This window comes from Ornithodoros turicata, chromosome 2, assembly GCF_037126465.1.
Source record: "Ornithodoros turicata isolate Travis chromosome 2, ASM3712646v1, whole genome shotgun sequence".
Classification (NCBI taxonomy): domain Eukaryota; kingdom Metazoa; phylum Arthropoda; class Arachnida; order Ixodida; family Argasidae; genus Ornithodoros; species Ornithodoros turicata.
The window spans coordinates 120,471,211-120,494,961 of NC_088202.1; the positions used below are offsets into that span (position 1 = coordinate 120,471,211).

The 23,751-nt window shown below is 46.0% G+C and overlaps 2 protein-coding genes across 4 annotated transcripts in view; both read right to left on the minus strand.

Annotated features, from left to right (window-relative positions):
* The window catches only part of LOC135386004 (angiotensin-converting enzyme-like), a 40,419-nt gene extending 38,987 nt beyond the window's left edge, over positions 1–1,432 (minus strand). For 2 of the 3 annotated variants that reach the window (XR_010420553.1, XM_064615695.1), the window contains exon 1: positions 929–1,432. Coding sequence is in view for 2 of the 3 variants with exons in the window: in XM_064615695.1 (XP_064471765.1) it covers positions 929–1,168 (240 nt within the window). In the remaining variant the exon portion in view is untranslated. The remainder of the gene's footprint in view (positions 1–928) is intronic. The other variant, XM_064615696.1, reaches the window with a different exon arrangement.
* Positions 1–23,275, minus strand: part of LOC135386003 (angiotensin-converting enzyme-like) — a 274,926-nt gene extending 251,651 nt beyond the window's left edge. Inside the window, exon 1 of the mRNA XM_064615691.1 lies at positions 23,166–23,275. The gene's annotated coding sequence lies outside the window, so the exon portion shown is untranslated. The remainder of the gene's footprint in view (positions 1–23,165) is intronic.
* Positions 23,276–23,751: the final 476 nt, after the last annotated feature.

Here is a 23,751-nt window from a genome sequence, read left to right on the forward strand (position 1 = left end):
AGTACTAGTAAGTATTCGCTTTTATTAAATACGGAACGTGCAATCTCGGGCACATCACGAAGGGAAACCAATCAAGACACAAACCTTTAACGCACAGACTCCGCGAAATTTCGTGGCCGAGCCTATGTGCCTAGGGTTGCCACCAGGCCGGTATTATACCGGCAGGGCCGGTTATTTGCTCGCTCTGCCAGTTGCCGGAATGGTGATACCGGCAGGCTTTTGCCGGTACTTGTGGCTCAAGGCCTTTCACAGGGGCTTTTCCGAGGTGTTCGCTTCAACATTCCACTACAGCATGAATAAATCTGGAGCAAAGTCCGCAGTCACCAGTCGTTTTCTTATGTATTCATTATTATCATTTTATTCTTGTTGTTATTATTGTGATTATTATCATCATTGTTATTCATCAAGTCTTGTGTTCGGAGGGGACATGATCAGTGGTTGTGCAAAGCTATTGGTGGTTGTGTCGAGCCAGATAGAAGTTAGGCCATATACAACCATCATGAGATCTGCTCCTGCAAAGAAGTGTTTGTGTGCATCGATGCGTTTTTCAGAGTAAATAACAATCCGGTTGCTTCAATACGATCCAGTGCCTACGGTCATGCCCAGTATACGGTCCCTGCCTGTTTATAGCAATTTCTGACATCAATGATCCAGCCACACACAGGAACTTATGTTTCCTCGTATTATTTCTCTATCTCTGTGTCCTCATCACCCCTCACCCACTTTCTCTTTCCTGTGAGCATTTCCCCTTTCCCTCTATACCACTTCCTATTCCTCAGCCGGTACTTTTCACTACGAAAGGTGGCAACCCTATATGTGCCCTTTGCACGCTTCGCGAAAAATCCGGACCGAGAAATTAAGAGAGCTCTCTCTCTCCCTCTGTCTGTCAAATATCTGTTTTGAAAGCTATAGAACCCGCAACACTTACCGACATATTCTGGTTGTAGTCCGTGATATTGGTATTGAAATCCCATTGCGAATTAGTGCTGGCTTTGTACAATATGTCAAGCGGGGTCTTCAGCTCGTTGACATAGGCGGCGGCAATCCGTTCGTCTTCGATAAGCCCCGAGACATTTAGGGTGTTGCTCAGATATATTAGCTGCATTGGAGAAGACACACAATAGCACGTGTTGACAACGATATATCCAAGCACAAGGTATGTGAGCATCGTACACGTCAGGAAGTTAACGACGGTCACAAATTTTGATTACGCCGATTGAATGCTTCCTGTTGTTGACACGGTAAATGATGATGACAATATCATTGCCACTGGAAAGACATAGCGCGTCAAATCGCGGTCGTCTGTGCGGTTGCTACCTGTAAGTCGACCCGGAAGTGAACCGGGTTCGAATCCTGTGCTCTCTGTGAAGTCGGCCCAGGACTGACAACCCCCCCCCCCCCTGCGATAGTCGTGACGTTGCCCGCTTGCGCCCGTGGCCGACGACGGCAAGCAGTTCCATCACCCACCACCATCACCGCTACTTGTAAGTTTCCGTCTAACTATCAGTTTAGCTATTTTTACGGCACTCTAGTTTTACGGTAGCTCCTGACACTTTTTTTTTACAGTTCGCGTTTGTACTGTTGTTACCCAGCTAGAGAGGCTGGAGTTCAACTGCTCTGTTGTTAAAGCGCGTCTCACTAGAATAACGCAACTACCCCACTGCGAGCCTACGAACCTGGTACGACGAACGTGTCCAACAACCGGCTTCAATTCTCCTCGCACGGTGGGCGTGGCCGCTTGGCTACTACCCATCTCCATACATATCCAAGTATGTATATCCGTGTGCAAACATCTCCACTGTAATTTTATACGTCGTCATTTTGGTGTCATATACCGGATTTGATTTAGTTTGGCGTATATTGCGTTGGGAATGAAATGGTGCTCGGAAATCACACGCAATTATTTCTGACACTTGATAATTATAAAGGATCCCGGCGCCTTTAGAGCGAGAACGGACTTTAAATATGACGCCGTTCTTGGAGAGGGTTATGGTTTGCACATGCGCATTGAACAACTGAAGCCCAATCTGTGAGCGAATGAACATGACGTAACCAGGTCCTGTTTGGTATGCTTCCTACACATTAGCTTCGGAGCAGTTGCACATTTTTACCGAAACAACCTCACAAGTTGAAGCGATGTGTGTCACTAACACAACACACGGAAGTTGAAAAGGAAAACGCCCACTTAAAAGCTTTTCCGCAACGCGTACTCGAAGAACATGCAGAGAGCAGGACTGAAATTAGTGAGACGGTTCGGTGCCTCATCGCACCTACGCGTCCCGCATTTCAACGAATTGAATATTCCACAGTACAGTACATTATACATTACTATACATTCGATTGTCATTATTGTTGGAATGAAACAGAACAGTGCACCGAGAATTTCATGCGGTAGAAAGTGTATGTACCCCGTATTCTACCAGAATCAGTATAGTACAAGTAAGGATGTAGTGAAGGATGGACAAAAGCTTATCGCGATTTCTTTGCTTTCCGTTCGTAGCTTTCGCGTGTACACAGTGACTCACTTCACGTTGTCACAAAATTCCATCTAACAATCTACATATTTGTCAACGGCATTTATCTTCGGCGAACTTCAAAGAGCACTTGATAATTGAATTTTATGAATTGCACTCCAAAATCTGCTAAGTCAACGTAACGTTTCAGTTGCGCGGTTTCAAGCACACCGCGGGTGGGAGATGTCTCTCACCCCACTGAACTTCCCTTACGACCACCCCGCGTCGCTAGCATCGCGGTGCACGCGGGCTCTGGGTGCACGTGCCTACAGGCGGTTCCTGGTGGCACGGCGGAATAACTCTGTTTGGGACTATATTTCGTGGCGCTCTTGTGGTGAAGAAGGGTATAGAAGATAGCCTCCCGACAGTCAACTGGCATAGGCAGAAACATTTCTTTCGAGTCTTTTGCGGTTAACTTGTCGATCGAGTACAGTACACCACTCGATATGTTATCTATCAATAGGGGCCAAGTGGTATGCAGGTATACACACCGTTATCGGTGTGTAGGTTCTCCCCCTTCGATTCACTTAGAGAATCCATCCTATAGTTGGCAATACAACAATGGCAAAAGCTAAAAACGATGTCAAGTGAGCAGAAAGGTACACAAAACGTACGTATTATTTTCTGAGATACTCACCGAAAGATAACGGTACGAAACTCCGATGAAGCGGAACGAACGGCGCACAATTTCTCAAGATTCTGATGCTAACGTTCAAGGATGAATGTTCAAAGCAGAGGTGAGGAAGCCACTCGAACAAAAGGAACTCGCTTCAAGTTTTAGTTACTGTGTAAAACACGTAACGAAGTTGGAGGTAAATATAGGTAAAGTAACGAGTTTCTTTCAAGTTACTTGCAACCAAAAAACACCGTTTAGTGCTCGACCATGTCACACCGTGAATGATGCGAGACGTTTTATACTATACTGCAAAATTATACTATAGTATTTGATATGACGAATGAAGCAGTAATTTTACGTGCCTCTTTAGGGTGGCGTTTGATGATTTTGATCTCGTAATAAAATTCTTCAAGGCATCAGAACTCATGAGTTGTTGTCCTCTACACATATTTCGTAGAACCGCACACAGCGCCCCCTGCCATTATAAATACTCTGCTCGCCATCTGAGTCTCTCGATTTGGCCCAAACTCCGGCTTTTTTTACAGTATGGAGTTCTTTCGACAGCTCGACAGCATTTATGCTATTTCATCAATTGGAACTTACCCCAAGTCACTTTGACAAAGTTACCTAAAAATGTAACCTGATGTGCTCAAGAAGTTACTGGAGTTTAAAAGCAACGAGATAAGTTAAAAGTTACCAAAAAAGTAGCCAGCTACACTCTTAATTTTTTTACACCCTTTAGGGTGTAATAAGGGTGTAATCCCAAAGTGCGATAACTCACTCCCTTTAGGGTGTAATATAACACCCTTTTCAACCGACTACAACCTCAAAAAAGGGTGTAATTTGATACTTCAAAAACACCCTTTAGGGTGTAATCCAAAAGTGCTATAACTCACTCCCTTTAGGGTGTAATATAACACCCCTGGTAATATTACACCCTTCAAAAAGGTGTTGTCAAGTAATACATGTGCTACTTGAGAGATAGATGCTATAGTTCTCACAAATGCCAGCAGCCAGAAACTGTGAATCTATGTACATGTACGCAGTCCAATAAATGAGGAGTTGAATTACTCATACATAATTCAGTATATCAAAGTGTGCCAAAGCTTAATGTGCCCTCAAGGAGCAGCGAAAGAGCGAGCAAGGAGCAGCGGCTTTTTCGCTTCACAGGTTTTCTTGAATGCTCTGAAAAAAAAAAAAAGTCATATTGAGCTGGATATGTACTGCTGGCGACATACTGTCTGTCATTTGGGTTTCATGGTTTCGCTGCTTGCTGCGGCATGCTGCAGGCAGTGAGTAATAAACTGGCACAGCAGATTTTTCCCGACCTGCCTGCTGCTTACTACTTGCAACGACTCTTCACAGAAGCTGCAGAATGCTGTGAAAGCCCGAAACCCAAACTTAAGACAAGTACGTCTCAAATAGGTACAATGTACATTCTAAACCCATTGAGGGATAGGTGCCGCCTGATCAACTGGTACATTTCACAAAAAGTGCACCAGATGACTTCAAGAGGAAGCCTGCGAAAGCTGTAGGTGCCCTGAGAAAACTGGTACAACATCGCTGCTGACGTCGGGAGCCACAGTGTACCGGACGTAATGAAGGAATACTTGTACCAACTAATACGCGAGACACATTATGCCTTTCAGGTTCTCTAACAGAAAATGATCTCCAGGCTTCGGGGAAAAAAAGAAAAAAGAAGAAGAAAATAGGGGAAAAAATCCACCAAGGACATTGAACTTGAAACACCAAATTTTATTGGCGTGCACATACCTTTAAATTTCATCCAGTACATCATCGTTGGCTGAATGGAAAGCATACACGGTTCACTAATCCCAACACACACATATGAAGCACACGTTGCATGGACACAACCCCTCCGATGCACCAGGCTGGCACTGCAAAGCTCAACCAAGGCCATCCTTAGTGACGAACACGACAGTTCCCCAAACGAAATGGCCGACGAATAATTGTCCGAGCATGTGGCACCAGACCCCTCTTCGATGTGAGAAGCAGTTGAAGTTTTGCAAGCATATGTGTGACCGTTGAGACAGGACACTACCAGTAAAGAAACCGAAGTGAATATCACGCTGGTATTGTTCAAACGTTAATGCTAGAATATTACAGCTTTTTGTAACTCACGTCCTTGCAGTCGATACAGTCCCACGTTCACCTGTAACGAAAGAATACAATTAGCCTCTCTTGTAATATAAATCGTCGCTTCACCGATGTAGCCGATCCACTCCTGCCGCCATTTGCAACGTGTCCATCGTCTGCAACAGAACGATTGTTAAACACAAGTAAAACGCAGGCGTCGTACGTTGCATCACAGCCAGGTTGACTTACCTTAAGCAAACATTAAACTTGTAATTAGAAAGCAAGGTTGTCGTCCTTTCAAAGGCGAGGTTGCAGCGCACATAACAGGCACGAACGCAGCGACGAATGCACTGCGGTAGAATACGCGGTGCCACGTCACTCCTCACGGGCGGAGCGCGGAACAACGTAGTACGCTCCAGCGAAGGCACACATATTCAGCCGGCACAAGGATTATTCGACAAGCACACGAGTATACGGCTCAGGAGGCACACATATTATTCAGCAGGGCACACATATTTGTCGATAGGGATCGTTGAGCTTGCTATTTGATAGCTGCTACGGCTGCTTCCAGACGGTTACGGCTGTAATTTCTGAGGGAACTTTTTTAACCGGCACATGTTCGTCACAGGATTTGGAATATAGACTCAACATTTCTGCTGAGGTGCCCTATTGTATGCATCTGTAGGTAACATGAAGCATATCATTGTGCTTTCAAAAGAAATACAGTTCATGTAAAAGCTCGATGCCCGGTACACCCATATTACGCCTCTTTTACACCCGAGCTCAGTGGACGTTGTAAATAAGGTGTTACGTTATTACTACACCCATTTAACACCCCTCATCCCAGCATGTTTCTTCGAGCTGGTGTAATTTGGGAGTAAAAATTAGTTTACGCCCCAGTTACACCCGGATTACACCCTAAAGGGTGTTATAAATTTAAGAGTGTAGAGTCAACGAATCACCCTGTTTCTAAGCGCGCTTAGAAACAGGGTATTTCGTTGACTGTTATTAAAAAAAAAGAAAAAAAAACGATAGAAGAGAGAAAACCGAGACTCGTATGTGAACAGTAGATAATTCGTGTTTGTCCCCATATATAAAAGCTTCAGTACTTAAATGTGTTTCAAACAGACCTTCTGTCCTTCGTTTTGCGTGCTCTCAGTAACGTGCCTGTAATGGGACGACGAACTCCCCAAATGTCAAGTTAGTCTTCACCGCGGCTTTCGTACAGGTGTTTTCGTGGAACTTTTACTACTTGCAATCCGGTAGGTCTACACGGAAGCACATATGCAAAGAGGAGGCCCGGAGATAAGCTCTTTATGGACCTGATACCGGAATGTTTTCTGCAGATCACAACTAGAAAGCAGGCAGCAATGGTGCCGTCAGCTTTGGCGGCAGGCACACTGGTGCCCGTTACTAAAAAAAAAAAAAAAATGATTACCGTTACCAATTACTCGACCCCAAATGTAACTGAGTAACGAGTAGAAAAGTAACGCGTTACTCCGGTCGTTACACTGCATTCCCACAAATTATACCAGTCTCTGTGTGCCTCAAACAAGAAAGAAAGAAGAAAAACAAGTTCAACAGCGAAACAGTTGAAATAACACGAAAAAAAAAAAACCTGTAGGACAAGTAGATCTGTAGGTCTACTGTATTTATCGCACGGGACGACGTTGACCCGATTGTGGAAGGGCATTGCATGGAACTTCCCCATGACTCACTAAACTTCCAAAGCTTCAGGTACCAGCACCACCACCTCACTGGTGTAGGAGGAGATTAGGGAGAGAGACCCAGAAATTCCAGAACGTTATTACAAAGACCTCCGCTTGCTAGGGTTAGAGCCACCAAATAGGGAGCAGAGTAACGACACTGAGCCACGCCGGCGAGCGAGACCGTCATCTTGGGTCCGGCGCGGTTGTGTCGCCTAGCAATGGGACGACAACCGCCCCCTTCTCCGCCGGAGAACAGTGCGCAGGGGAGCCAGCTCGCAACAGAGGACACCGGTATTGGATGGAGCGGACTCAATATGACGACGCGTTCTTGGAAGGAGAAACCACGTGACACGATCGGCCCAATCGCGGACACCGAACGGCGGCTCCGGCGCGGAAAAGGAATGCGATACTCTGTACCCCTATTTAGTGACTCTAGGTAGAACGGCCCAACAATGGCTGAAGGCACGATGAGGGGCTTGGCTTGGGACCGAACACCTGAAACATAAGTTAATCTTTGCCGGAAAAGTAATCAATTACGGAGTAGTCGATTACCCAGAAAAATAACTGATTATTCGAAAACTTACTTTGACAGTAAAGTAACTGATTTCTCGAAAAAGTAATTGGCGACCAGACCTGTAAAAATTCCTTTTCCAACGTAATTGAATTACGATTACAATTACATGTTCACAAAATAATTAAATTACAGTTACAATTGCTCATTTTCTATCGTAATTCAATTACGATTACAATTACTGAAAAAGTAGTTGCATTACACTGGATTACATTCACAAAGTTGACTGCAACGGGCAAACGACGTGCAAACTGCAAGATTTGATGTTGTTACGTCTTGGCATCTTTGGTAGCGTGACACCAACGAAACAAATGGGGAACCGACTCAGGGAGCAAAGTATAACGAAAGTGATTATTTAATTATGTACAAAAGATATACAAGTGGTCGGCGCTGCGGCCGTCCAGCAGCATGGATAGCAGCATGGATAGCAGGGGAAGACGAAGATGCTCCGATGGCCTCCGCTTTTGTAGACTGCATTGGGGCCACGTCCTTGTCGGATTCCACGTACGAGTCCTATTTTGGTGGCCGGAGTCCGTGGGAAAGGCGTTGCTCACGACGGAGAGAACAAATCCCTCAAAAGGGACAATAGGAGAAGTTGAGTGCTTGCTTCCCGCAATGTGTGTCTGGTCTGGTCGTCCAGCCTTGGCGCTCAAAATTATCTTCTGCTTCCAATCTGTCTACGTGGTCGTCTGTTTTGCATGCGATCGTAACAGCTCCTCCGCCGGTGGGGAACATCTTGGAAGGGAAGGGACCCACGTGGCTTCCCTGAAGAGATCTATGTGTCTCGCAGACGTGCGATGTCTCCATGCGCAGCTAACACCAGCACTGTTGAAGAGTGACGACACGGGCACTCCGCACACTACACTGTGGTCCCTGATTCCTCTGGTTTCACACATCAGTTCCCTGGCTCAGACTTTCCATAACAAAGCAGGCTGCACTTCTCATTGCAAACAGCAAACACTGGTTTGGCCGAATACCCAGCTATGGTGAGCTAGAAGGACTGGTGTGTTGAACGGCGGTTGCAAACGGGTCGCGCCGACGGGCCTGCCGACAGGTGGCTACGAAGGGCTCGGCTCGCTGTCGCAGCGCACGCCCTCGTGGCCACGTGGCCCCATGTGCAAAGAGCACCGCGGAGAACCCGGGAGTACCTGCGATAGGCGAAATTGAAGCAGTACGCTGCAAATTCGAGGAAAAGAAAGATGTGCGCGTGCTGGTGCATCACGCTGCGCACACATCGTAAACTTGATAAACTGATAAACTTGATAAACCCTCAACATAGCTTTATCAGAATGTCACTGGAAAGACGTGTGATTTGTCGCTTTTGTGTCTGAATGCCAGAAGCGTAAAAAATAAAGTTGATGATTTCTGTGCGCTTTTGTATAGATAACTCCTGATGTAATTATGGGATGTGAATCATGGCTTGATGATTACGTGATTGATTCCGAAGTGTTTCCCCCGAACTATACGACATTTCGAAAGGATAGAAATAGCCATGGTGGTGGAGTATTCATTTGTGTACGCAGTTCTATGCACGCTGAGGAAATTCAGATTAATTTTGACAACTGTGAGTCTGTATGGTGTCGTCTCTTGTCGAAAGGGAAATCTATTGCATTCTGTTCTTTTTACCGTCCGCCAAGCGCAGGCGAAGAATGTTTGAGAAATTTGTGCGATCAAACATCTTTTATCTCTGATGATATCAGATAAAAACGTTATCTAAATGTATTCGTAACGCAATTCGCAAAGAAAAACGGTCATATTTTACAAGACTTAAGTGGAATTTGGTGGGCAGTTCAAAGCTATTGTGGAAGTACATAAAATCTATGAACAAGGCGCCCATGGGCATTCCTTCAATTAAAACGCCTCACGGTCTTATTGATAACGGTCTCGCTAAAGCTTGCACCTCAAGTAACTATTTTCAGTCTGTGTTTCGCTCTCCTGGTGTAGCTTCACACCCTGAGTAAAACGTACACATTGCGGAGCCCATACTACCTGTAACCCTGTCGAAAAACGCAATTTCATATTCACCTTACGTACGATCTGCGCACTTAAAATCCATACTGAGACGGGTGTCTTTGGAGTCTCGGAGAACGCAAGCTCGGTTGAAATTTCTCCGTGATATTTATTTCCATCTTTCTGGTATTCCTTCTCGTAACTACTTGTTCCCTTCTAATTTTATTTGTAGACGCCTAGATCACGTACACAAGATTGAACCTTACCGTTATAGATCAACAATTTTTCAAAACTCTTTTTTTTTTGTTAGAACGATCCCTGATTCGAACAGCCTCCCTCGTGACTTAATTCATTCTGCCTCCAGAGACATTTTCTTGAAAAGAGTGCACGAATTTCTGTTGCGTTAAACGTTATTGTAGTCTTGTAACTTGAAATGATGTTATGTTCATTTGTATGCACTGTTATGTTCTCCTCTCCCCTACATAGTGCCACTCACGTGGAATTGCAGGACACTTGAAATAAATAAATAAACTGCAGACAACGAAGCGAACTTGAAACAAATGACTCCTCCAAGTACCCGTACCATACAATAAGGATCGAGCCCCCCCTTTACAGCCGCCAAATGTTTTGTGACACTCGCACCCTTTGTTTCCTGCCCATCTCTAGAGGGGTTATTATTGCAAGTGTAGCTTTGACGTGTGGCAGCAGCGCTGCCTGCACCACTACTCTGAGTCACGCAATGAAACGCATCCATACACCAACAACTTTAATTTTAAGACTAGGAATGGAGAGTTTCACTAGGCATTGGAAGCTGTCATGATGCCTTTGTATTCATAATGTTACGTTACGAACATCATGCAAAAGGCATGAAACAGCGAAAGCAAACTAAAACGAAGTTAAACTGCGCGAGAGCTCGCGGCTCGTGATGCCGCGATAGGCCATCCACCGACGCTGTTTGGTTTTTAAGTCGGCGCGGTGCAAAGTTCGGCGTTTCACGGGAAGGCACGTGACTCGAAGCAGAAGAGCTTCTCGGAGCCCCACAAAAATCGTTCCGCAAGGCGCGCAGCGAGCGTCAGCGCATCCATGTAAACAATCTTACGTCACCGGGTGCCATTTCCGCGACCAAGCGTTCCCATGCATTGGATAGGCCGGTAAGCACACCAGTCCTTCTAGCTCACCATAACCCAGCCAAGAACAACACCCAAGCGAGCGCCAGTCCCTTTCAACACACACCAAGTGAAAATACCAGTAAAGTATAACAGACAATAATTCTACCATATCTAAAGGAATTATTATACACATAAAGATCATATCTGACACTCTTGTTTCACGCTTGGAACCAAAGAATACTTCATACCATGTACAATTTTCACGCAACTAACAATTTGGTTCTCACAATTTAGTTCCAAGCCAGACCATGACAGGACCGTTCTGGACTCAATGGTATCGACTGAGACAGTCGGCGTTACCGTGGAGCTTTCCTTTTTTTATACACGACGTTGAAATTATATTGCTGGAGAGTGAGACTCCAGCGAAGGAGGCGTCCATTTCTAGAGCACATTCGTTCTAACCACTGCAGAGGGCAGTGATCTGTTTCAAACGTAAACTTAGTGCCGTACAGATAACAATTTAGCTTCTGAGCAGCCCACACTAAGCAAGCGCATTCTTTTTCGGAAGCGCTGTAGGCCTGCTCCCGGACGCTAAGCTTCCTGCTTATATACAAAATGGAGAATTCCTTGTTTTGTGCGTCCCGTTGGCACAAAACGGCTCCCTGCCCGCGATTGCTAGCGTCGCACTGTACGACAAAGGGTTTCGAGTAATCCGGTGCCTGTAAAATAGGGCGACTCGTCAGCGCTTTCTTCAACGTCTGAAAGGAGAGTTCCTTCTTATCGTCCCATTTAACTTCGGTTGGCTCTTCTTTCCTTAGCGCATCGGTCAGAGGACTCGCAATATCCGAATAATTCGGAATATAACTCTGATAGTAGCCGGTGAGGCCTATAGGAACGACCTGATCTCAGATTTCGTGGAAGGCTTACGGAAGTCCTTGACGGCTGCGATTTTTAAATCGACCGGCCTCCGCTTGCCCTGTCCTACAACGTGTCCCAAGTATTCCACTTCAGCACATCCGAGCTGACATTTCTCAGCTTTTATAGTGAGACCGGCTTCTTTCAAGCGGTCAAACACGCTTCTCAAGTGGCTAACATGCTCGTCCCAAGTATTATAAAATATTGCCACGTCGTCTAAGTAGGGCACTGCGTAGTTTTCTAACCCCCGTAAAACATTGTCCATAAGTCTGGAAAAACAAAAGGGAGCGTTTTTGAGACCAAACGTCAGTTTCAATGGTCGAAACGTCCCCATGTGTGTTATGAAGGTCGCGTAGCGGCTCGCCCTTTCGGTAAGTGGCACTTGCCAGTAACCTCGCACTAAGTCGATGGTCGAGATGTATTTGGCTTTGCTTACTTGCTCGATTCTTTCCTCAATGTTGGGAATAGGATACGTTAGATCTCTAGTGATGACGTTTAGACGCCTGTAGTCTACGCAGGGTCTCGGGGTTTTCCCGGGAACTTCAACGAGCAATATCGGGGATGCGAACTCGCTTTCTGCTCTCTCAATGATTCCGTACTTTAGCATCTTGGTGATCTCGTCTTCAATTATCTCTTTTTGTCTCGGGGAGGTTCTGTAAGGTTGCGATCGAATGACTTGCTCTGTCGTCAATTCGATATCATGGGTTACTAGATCCGTGCTTCCTGGGCGATCTGTAAACAGTTCCCCAAAGTCCCCGATCAGCGCTTCTAACTCTTTCGTCTGCTTTCCCGTCAGATTGCCGCTTTTAACTGCTATATTGATTACCTCATCTGCAGTGTATTGCCTGTTCTCTTTCGGAATTTCTGGAACGTCTAGCGGCATCTCCTCCTGCACATTTAAAGGTACTGTAAAGCAGTAGACAAGCATGATATGCCGGTGATGTGCCTAGAGACTTTGTTACTTCTAAATACCATACGCGGAACCATACGACCGACAACGCGCTATAAATATTTTTAATTTGCCATGAAAAATGCGGCGTAGTGGAGCGGTGCGACGCCTGGTGTCAAACAACCCCCTGTACAGCGGGCAACACTGAAAATTGGTATTACACACTATTACATCGGAACATCGTTATTTTAGTAACCATATTATTAGTTTCCCTGTTTACCTATGCATTCTGAAACCCCTGTTAACAGTGTTTTTTGCGAAGTAACCCAGCGCTGGCCGCTGTTCGATGGAGGCTCTCCCTACTTCTCTACTGCGCCTGCGCGCTCCTTCTGTTCACGGCCTCTTTCGAACGAACAAACTCTCTCTGTTAACCTGTGAACTAACAAGTCTCGACGCTGTCTGGCTTCTTGAACGTCTGACACATTTTTTTCAAAGGCTCAGCATTTCATTTCAGCATTGTTTGTTTATACTCAGATGCGGATCGTTGTGTCGTTTATGGTGGATTGTGGTGCATATATTATGTCGGGCCCAGTGTTATACGCATGCAATGTGGTTGCCGCCGTATTTGTCAGGAGTACGGAATCATTTCGAATACCTAGTGCAGTGTTGTCCGTAGTCTTTAATTGTAATTTTCTAATTAATTGCACCATCGATTGGAATGAAACTTGCGCAGTTTTTGTCCTGGCGGCTTGGACTATCGAATAGCCACACTAAATGACATTTGATCGGTGCTGCTTTACAGTACCTTTAACGTCAAGCTGACCACGTCCTCTCGTTCCACGTAGGGTTTCATTAAATTCGTATGATATGTCCTCAATTCCTTCTTCCGGCCTCTCATTTGGACAACGTAGTTGGTTTCGGACAGTTTGTTTACGACCTCGACTGGACCTTCCCAGTGAACTTGTAGTTTATTTTTCCTCGCCGGTCTAAGGATGAGTACCTTATCACCTTCCTTGTAGCTTCGCAACCGGGCGTTGCGATCATAATACGCTTTACCGCGGTTCTGGGCGCTTTCCATGTGACGCATTACTATCTCTCTCGTAGCGTGCATGCGCTCCAGTAACTCGAGTACATATTCCACAACGGTACTCTTCTCCTGAGCCTTCCCACTTTTCTCGCAACATTCTAAGCGGCGATCGCAGTGCCCTACCGTACACTAGCTCCGCAGGACTAAATCCGGTACTTTCATGCGACGCCGTCCTCAGCGCAAAGAGTGCAGCTGGCAAGCACGCTTCCCAATCCGTCCCTCGCTCAAAGCATAGTGCGCGCAGAACACGTTTCAAGACGGAGTGCCACCGTTCAACGCTGTTAGATTGTGGATGGTAGACGGAACTGTGAATGATGCGGATGCCGCATCTTTGGAAGAACTCAGTTGTCAACGCGCTAGTGAATACCGTGCCCTGGTCTGATTGTATTTCGGAAGGGAATCCTATCCTTGCGAAAACTGACAAAAGTGCGTTCACAATCTCGGGCGAGTTCACCTGCTTCAATGGCACCGCTTCTGGAAATTTCGTCGACGGGCACAGCATCGTCAGAATGTACTTGAAGCCTGATTGCGTTACCGGCAGAGGACCGACAAGATCAATTACAATCCGTCTAAACGGTTCTGCAATTAACGGGTTAGCGGGGCCTTACATTTCTGATTGGGCTTCCCCACTCGTTGACACGTGTCGCATGATTTAACGTAGTTCTCCACATCTTTAGTGCACCCTGGCCAATAGTACTCCTGGAGGAGCCTTTCTTTCGTTTTCGTGATTCCTAGATGGTCAGACCATGCATTAGTGTGGCATAAATGCAACAGGTCCTCACGGTATGGTTCAGGAACTACTAACTGATCGTATGATCTGCCACTGTTGTCTTGGTAATTGCGGTACTGCAAACCATCTTTCACGACGAAAGTTACATTTTTCCTGGCGACACCCTCTCCATTAGTGTTGGTGAGGTTTTTCAATGTGGGATCATTTCTTTGCTGTTCCACTAAGCTAGCCCTTTCTAGCCTAACAAGGGTAGACAGATTTCGGCTTACGGGCGACAAAAGAATTCCTTCCAGACCTTCTAGGTCTTGGTCATTGTCGTCCCTGTCGGCTGGGTCATCTCTAACCTCATTCGCTTCGCAGCTGTCCCCAAACCTTAGCCCTGTCTCTTCCGTTATTTCTGTTACCGCGTCATCATCTTTTGTTGATTCTGACCGTGTTACTTGGGTTGCCTCTGTGCTTTCTTGTTCTCTAACAGCGGTTTCACTTTCGCTAGCGGTAGATTTTGCACTAACTGGGCTCTCTACACTTTCGCTGTTGAAGGGCACGTGCCTGTCCTGTTTGCTCTCATCATATCGAAGCTGAGTGGCCAACTGTCGTGCTTTCGAGCGCGTTAAAGCTTCCACCACACCGTTTTCAAAACTTAGACCCTTTTGTCTCAGAAGTTCATCTGAGCGATTAGAGAACAAATAGGGGTAGTGAACCGACAAGTTTTCTGTACACGGCGGCTTCAGTGCGCAATTCTCCAAACGACCCTTTAATAGTGACCTCCGCGATCGGAAGACAAACACTTTCTTCCTCCACAACCTGCCTTATCCAAGACACCTCCCCCGTAAGGTGCTCTTTTCTGACATAAGCGGGGTGCACTATATCCATAGTAGCGGCACAGTCTCTCAGCACTCGGCACGGCTTCCCGTTCACTTCCAACTCAAACATGTAGGGTCGCAGTAGCCTTAAATTTTCCTCATCGTCGGCAACGTAAGAAAATGCTACTCGCGGGTTCGGACAACGTGCGGCAATATGGCCTACTTTTTTTTCACCTGTGGCAAATTAACGGTCGTTTACGTTCGAACTCCTTGTTACGCGGCATACCCTCATTCTCACTTTCCCCGGGGTTCTCTTGCAACTCTTTTGGGGTGGTCTCCTCTACTTTCTTTTCTCTGGGAGTCGGCTCTTTTGCTTCAGGCAGCCCCACTTTTCGAAACCGTGACTTTTTCTCGGGAAACTTCTGGGGTGAGTGGCGACTCTCACTGTACGAATTAGGGAGACCTCTAGCTTCCCTACGCGTGGCATACTCCTGTGCTAGCTCTGCGCCTTTCTCAAGTGTCTGGACATCCATCCTATCTTGGATCCAGTACCGCACGTCATCGGATACACCCACGTAAAACTGCTCTAAGCAAAAGCATTCTAACACTTTATCGTGGTTTCCGAAAGCCTCAGCACTTTTGAGCCACTCTGTCATGTTTGCCCTGAGATCGTACGCGAACTCTGAATAGCTCTGCCCCTTTTTGAACACCGATTCTCGAAAACGCTGTCTGAATGCCTCGGCTGACAAACGATACTTTCGCAGTAAGCTGTCATTTACTTTACTGTAATCGTCAGCGTCCTCTTTACTCAGGCGAGCGATAACGTCAGCGGCCTCGCAAGGAAGAACGGTAAGCAAGCGCTGTGGCCACAAAGGCTTTGCTATACCAAATTTTTCACAAATCCTTTCGAAGTTAACTAGGAAAAGACCTATATCTTCCCCCATCTTGTATGGTTGCAGAAGTTTAGTCATCTTTACTCGATCTAGGTCGCCGGAACCTGCCTCCGACGCCGGTCTTCCCTCCAGCCGCTTCAACTCTAGTTCAATCTTCTCTAGTTGAATCTCCCGCTCTATTTCTAACTTTCTACTTTCGAGCTCCTTGTCCTTTTGACGTTCGAGACTTTCACTTTCTGCCTTTTTGGCCTGCTCCGTCTTTTGGGCTTATATTAGTTCCCAACACTCGGTAATCTCGTCATCATCGGCACCCGATTCCACAATAGCCGCTATGATGGCTGACTTCAGACGCAAACCCTCGGTATCAATCCCCAATTCTTCGCACAGCAGTAACAAATCTGCTTTCAATAGCTTCTTTAGATCCATAGCGGACTGATTTGTGAGTGTCAGTTATGCCTGCTCAACTACTGCCAAATATTACGCAAACACAAAATTCCTAACAGTAGCCGAACAAAATTTCGATAGCACTACCAATTCCTAACTAACACTTGGTGTGCGTACGAAAAGAACTACTCACTCACTCAAGCCGCTGTCCAAAGCCAAAGAATCCGTCATCCCAGCGCTGTCATCCAGTTGTTACGTCTTGGCATCTTTGGTAGCGTGACACCAACGAAAGAAATGGGGAACCGACTCAGGGAGCAAAGTATAACGAAAGTGATTATTTCATTATGTACAAAAGATATACAAGTGGTCGGCGCTGCGGCCGTCCAGCAGCATGGATAGCAGGGGAAGACGAAGATGCTCCGATGGCCTCCGCTTTTGTAGACTGCATTGGGGCCACGTCCTTGTCGGATTCCACGTACGAGTCCTATTTTGGTGGCCGGAGTCCGTGGGAAAGGCGTTGCCTCACGACGGAGAGAACAAATCCCTCAAAAGGGACAATAGGAGAAGTTGAGTGCTTGCTTCCCGCAATGTGTGTCTGGTCTGGTCGTCCAGCCTTGGCGCTCGAAATTATCTTCTGCTTCCAATCTGCCTACGTGGTCGTCTGTTTTGCATGCGATCGTAACAATGTACACATTTATTGTACATGTTCTGAAAGATGGTGGTAGTTGTGCTTGTGGTAGAAAAAAGTTACAGAAGTCTTACGCAAGGACAAGTCTCTTGCCATGTTAAAGAAACACCGAACATCACAGTCAAAAGGCTTTCTTTCTTCAGGTGTGTGAACAAAGTGCGGATCATGAGTGCAGCTTGTAACGTCCATTGGCTTTCAAGAGTAAGGTATTCTCAAAGTTCTTGTCTGTAAGGTTGCCACGTCTCCTTGTCATAACAAGACCACCAACCGAAAACAGACGCTCCACTGGTGCACTGCTGGGCAGCCCAACATTGTACTTCATGAACACCTTCATGAGCACAAAAGGAAGATCTTTCAAGCACTCTAACGACTCTGAAGTGAGGGTCGATACCCGCAATTCGTACTCCTTTTCCCAAGGCGCAAGAGTTTTTCTCCGTCCACATTCAAATGTAAAAAAAATCTGTACCGAAAAATGTACCGATCTGAATCGAGTCTTTGGGTAATCACTGTGAAAAAAAAAACGAAAAAAAAAAAAAAAAACGGTGTGGAACTCATCCAAACTTTAAACATTGGGCTTTCCCCGATAGCGTTCAAAGTAATTCCGAAAGTAATTCAAAACGCGTTACGCGTTACTTGTAAAAGTAATTCAATTACAGTTACAATTACATAAAACGTAATGTAATTCAGGAAGTAATTAATTACTAAGAAAGTAATTAATTACAGTAATTCAAGCACTTGTAATTAATTACTTTACAGGTCTGTTTGTGACATGTAACGCAATTACTAGTCACGCGTTACGCAGACGTCTGGCGACCGGTCCCCGGTTGAGCCTTTTGTTCGAGTTCGAGAAAAAGCGTCAATAAGACGCCGTGGCTGGCTTTGGTTTCGCGCGGTGTTGCTTTCGGAACCAAGGGACGGTCTCGTACAGCCGGGGCGATTCCGAAACTTAGCCAAAACTAGTTTCACAAGTACTGTACACATACAACCGTCAAAGTTTCATTCGGAATAACCAAGTCGTTTTCGAGGAATTTGTCGAAACGTGCCGTAAGAGCAGACGACGAAAGCTGCGCTTCTCTCATGCATACGTCACGTATGACGTCGGCCTGCGGGTGCGTCGTCGTTGTCATGGTAATTGTAACTTGCAGAAGCACCTTGGGTTGAGTAATGTAGATGAGTAGAAATCCAGCGAACCGGTAGAGATGTAGGAAGGGAGTTGCCTCAGGACAGAAGCCGCCGATATTTCGAACAGAGACTGTTCTTCTTCTGGGCACCGTCCTCATCATTGGCATGGTATTTAAAGGGTTAGGTGTGACGTGTTTAAAGGTTCATGCGAATTGTGGGTCAACAGCCCCGAGGGAAGAAAGGGTCCGTACGGGCTTCTACGGCCGGAGTGAATGGCGGCTTTGTTAGAGTGTGGAGGGGATTATGTGAATGTAGTGATCTAGGCTCCAGACCGGTTACAGAAAAATGGACACGGACACGTGGACGAAACGGGACAACAGGCAAGAATTTGCAAGCATAGCGAAAGATAAGGAGGACAGTGGTTACGTGGGGAAAATTCCAGAACGAGCAAAGTTTTTATTTTTTTTTAATATTAGTAATACAAAGTTGTGGCATGCAATAAAGAAAGCAGAAAGCAGTGGCCATGCAGAACATAACATATGATAATGGAGATAGAAGGGGAAAGCATATTTTATTTGTGAAGTGTTTCTAGGGTGCCTTGTGATTTGTTGTTAATACCCTTTACTCTCGAAATGGGGACACTCAGGCATATACCTCCGCGAGCGGAGAATGTAGTCCGAGCATTCACTGTGGGGTCTCCCATAATGTGGCGCACAATCGGATACGTGGAAGCTAAGTCGCGCGTTTTCTTTCCGAGAGTTTTTAATGCGCTTTTTAAATAAACACGTACTCCTTCTCCATGTACGTCGTCAGCGACACTTCATTTCGAAGCATGATCGGTGTACAACGAGGAGTGTAATGGAAGCGCGGGTAATATTTTTTTGGTCGGAGCTGTAATGCGACCGCGCGTGCCGATGGCCAGCGACTTCAGATTTGTGATTGTGGATGGGGTTGTTCTGCGACTTTTAACCTGTCTCTGAGGATTAACATCGTTGTTCTGAACCACCATGCTTGCCACTACTTAGAATGCGCGTTTTTCACCTGAGAACTGAAAGAAAATGTACGAGAGTTGCCGCGGTGCCCACTAACTTCTGAAAGTCGTCTGCTCACGCCGATGCACTTGCGCGCGCAAAAGCAGACGATTTCTGTATCCTATCACGGACTTACCCGCAGGGCGACGTGGCCGTTCTTATTGTTGCCAACACAGATCGCGGCATGCTCTGCAATCTTTTATCAATCTAATTCGGTTATTTAATAACCGTGGTGTGTTTTGTCGGGTAAATTAGCAGTACTCCATTTTCAACAAAGGGCTATCGAATGGTACACTTTATGAAAGGGGCAGGGGGTACGAGACCGTCCCTTTAAACCCATGTCCGTCGCTCCGTAGCCAATACGTCTTGTCACAACGCGCGGAAACGAGAAAATTAATCTCTTTGTCAAGTTTGATTATGACCAGTGACGTAAGCATGACAGAAATTGCGGAAATAGCTGTAACTGTTCCTTTCAATCTTATACTTATGGAAATTTTAGTCAGGGGGAAAAATGAGGAGGATACTGGAGTTTGGGCCGGCTACTGCACACACCATGTACAAAAACAAGCACTACTGTCTTTGCAAAAGGTCCCGTTCCCTAATAGATCCGAAAAATGGTTCGTGTACGATGCGAAAAAGGTGGTGCTAGAAAACCGATAAATGCGTTCTAGAAGTCCAAACTGCAAACAACATGCGCCGAAAGAGGCATTGGAAGCAGGTACGGTCGTGTCTTCCCACTTCGCCTATTCCCATTTCGCCTAATGCTTTTTAGCGGATTATCTCGCAATCCCTTAGGAGGTTCACCAACTTCCAACTCAAGGGGGTCCCATTTGGCCTAACGTATGCTGCAGACAGTCCCACTTCGCCTACTGATCCGTGTCACGTGATGAAAGAAGGCGGTCCACTAGCGTGCTGCCGAAAGTCACTTTCGCATCTTCACACAACCTTACAACCTCGTTGGTTTTATTCAAGCATAGCATTGCGTTATGTGCATTTTTTAGTGCTTCCTCAAAAGTAAATGCGAGAAATTTGTTATTCTTTGTCGGGAAGTCAAAGTTAGTTATGCATCTCCACATAGCAACTTTATCTCTTTGCTAGTTCTACTCAAGCGTGCTGTCAAAAGTCACTTTACCTGTTATATTTCGTATCTGTGTGCTAAACTAATGAGGTCTGTCACAGGTCACGTGCACAGGGACCACGTCACGACCACCTGGTTGGTCACGGCGTACCCTTCGCCATGCCTTGGTGTTACCTCCGTTCTATTCACGGGTGGAGTTTTCCTTCTTTCGTTCTTTCTTTTCTTTTTTGTTTTTGGAATGAGCCAAAATCCAAAAATCTGCCTCTTATTATTTTTTTTTTTTTCATTCCAAGTCGAATTCCCTGAGCCGCACGAAAAACCTGTGTCCCTGCTAGTGATTTTGCAAAGCGGTACACTCTAAAAACTGAACTTCACCGCATAGCACGTCCTGCGCCAACCATTGGACGAATGATAGGATTATCGCCTCTGATTCGAGAAGAGAGGGAGGCGTACGCCCTTTTTGTCGATTATCATATATCCAAATTGACGCAAAAAGGCGTACGCCCCCTCTGTCTTCGAATCAGGAGCGAAAACCCTATCATACGTGGCAATGGTTGGGGGATCCGGACAAAATGTCCCCGGACAAAACGTCCCCGAAAATGTCCCCGGACAAAATGTCCCCAGATGCCGTCCGGTTGCACAGCCGTTGGTACCTCAAATGTGACAAATGTTTTTCATGCTATCATGTGCAGGGTTGATTGATTTAAATCAGCCAGATATAAATCACCGATTTTAATCGCGATTTAAGTCATGAATATTAATCAAGATTTAAATCACCTCCCTTATGTTATGTTTGAATTCGAATAGTAACATAAAACTGGAGACGCCGGGGAAGATGAGACTGAGCCTGGAAATGAACCACAGCCTGAAATATATTATACTTCAGTGACTTTTAGCGCAAACAGCGTCACGTGACCCCTTTAGTGGCTCTCCGGCACACTGGCAAACAATTTGGTTACACATGGCGGGTGGTCATTCCACGAGCGTAGAACGTTTCCAGTTATTTCTTTTTCCTATTACTATTCGGTGTAATTCATAATATATAGTTTTCAAATAGATCTCCATTTGCATTAGCTAGTAACTGTTAGCCGCACTGTTAGAAGTCTAGACGCCCTTCTTTGTATGTGCTCAAAAAGTGATTTCGCTACTACGAGGTGGCACACGGAAGCCATGAGGTGAAGATCTGTCTTAGAAGACAAAAATCAACTCAATGATTTAATCAATATTCATCATATTTAAATGAAAAAAATCTGAATAATTTGATTTTTTAATCACGATTTTTTAGAACCCTGATCATGTGGAGGTTGCGCATCCTATAGGCCGTCAGGGCAGTTTGACTTCTTATTTACGACGTACTGCTCTACGTGCGGTTGGGCCCATGTAGTTAAAGCTCCCACTAAAGCCAGTCTTGGGACTCAAGCAATGAAGCATATGTCAAAAGTAGGAGCTTACCAGTTATTGCGACAATGAGTATGGAACTGAACTAACCAAAGCATTTATTTACAATTATTTACATCGCTAGACGAATCTCTCCAAAGTGGGGATGCTGGTCTAGGGACCCATACAATGGAGCATCTCTCAAAAGTAGGACCTTAGCAATTATTTACATTATTTACAGTTATTTACAATACCGAACGTCTCGAATTACTTCAGCTTGCGATCTAGAAGCGAATCGTCCGGGCAACACCTCGTAGAAATTCTTCAATGTTTTTTTCATTGTTGACGTACTGGCTGCAAAGGTTCCGCAGCCGTGCCTGCTGCTCCACGGTTGCTGGTTTCAGTGACGGCAGCTGGGGACATTTTGTCCGGGGCCTTTTCGGGGGACATTTTGTCCGGGACCTTCTCCTTTATTCCATTCTACCTACTCCTCTTCTTCCTCGTCTCTCCCGGCTGGCTTCATGGGCCGGGGGGTCACGGGTTGATCCCTCCTGGGATGGTATCTAAGCACATTGGCAATAGTGGCAAGTCTAAACTGTCCGTTGGTGTGTGTGTACCCAATCGTTTTAAGTATGCCCTGCTTATGGGCTGTCTGGACAACAGGAACAGAGACGGGAGAGACGAGGAAGAAGAGGAGTAGGTAGAATGGAATAAAGGAGAAGGTTCTGAGACAAGAACTGTTACAATTATTATCGAGTAAAACACTCGATAATAATCAATTCATTTTATTATTTGTGGTATCGCACACACCTTCGTTTGCAAATGTAAAGGGTCCTTGTTTCGGACGACGTAAGGTTGTGGTCGGACGAGCGCATTGATTTCTTGCAGACGTCACTATCGGGGCGGGGCATGCAAGTAACGCCCACTTGTCGACAGTCCCGTTTCGCCTAATGAGATTGCGCGGCAGTCCTATTTCGCCTAACGCCAGTCACCCCTCCGGCCTCTTTAATCCGATAATCCGGATTAGGCAAAATGGGAATAGGCGAAATGGGATGTAACCGGTACGGTTGCGGGCATCCAATGCGGTGGAAAACACCCCAAACAGCCCATTCCCTAACTAAACATGGTGGAGAACGCACAGGAACAAGGACGACATAAGCTTCCATATGTGTCGTCCTTGTCCCTGTGCGTTCTTCACTAGGTTCAGTTCCAAAGAACACGCTCTTCACAATCTCACATTTCCGAACCAAGCAAAAACAATACACGCGCGGTTTAAGTATACGGTCAGCTTTCACGAATAAATATATGCAGCGCATCAAGAGCAGAGTCATTCAAACTTTCTCGTTTCATGCCAATCAGCACATCACTTCGATATGTCACGATCTTACGAGACACAGAGACTCATTGGCTTCGATCTCCAAGCACAAGCTGTCGTTCAGCTCGATAAGAGGAAAGCCTCACACTGGCAAACGCAACTCACATAATTGCTTTGATCCTGTGCTGTAGATACAGGAATAGCCGCAGCGACCAGGAGAACGACCGGGAGGCGTAGTACCGCCGGTACCATGGCCGGTACCCACATCGTAGCGAACCGAATGAGAAGAGCGGGGCTGCTCTGACGAGTGACACCGTGCCTCTAGAGTTGTTGCGGTTTCGGAGTACAGCGAGATGCACGCGCACGCAGCTATCCCCAAGCACTGATAACGCAGCTGTTCACTTCTCAGCTACTCTAGCTGTTCACTTGCCTACTTTCAGTCACTGTTCGTATCCTCCTCACCCAAATAAATCTGTACGTTGATCCACCGTTCTCATTTCGAGAAGCTGAGTGTGGAGGAGGCAGCTCACAGGAATCGTTGATAGAAAGAGAACTCCTTTTAGAGCAGTTCGAGACCAAACTTTTCCTGGCCAGTACACAGCATCGGAGTCAGATTTTAGATAGGATGCCGTGGCCTTGGTGCAGCACGATACTGCGGCCTTTTTTTCACTCGTGGGGTGGCATCGGTGTTACACAATTGAAGAAGTTTCTCAAGTCATTAGCATTATCGACAAAAGCAGCATAACTGACTCGTTGATGCGTAGTTGTGAGAGTTCAACCTTCAAGGAAGGGCGGAGATGGCCGCCTTCGCCAATTTCAAAACGCTTTTTTTAGTTTCATAAAAGGTGCATGACGGCGACAATCGGAACTTCGT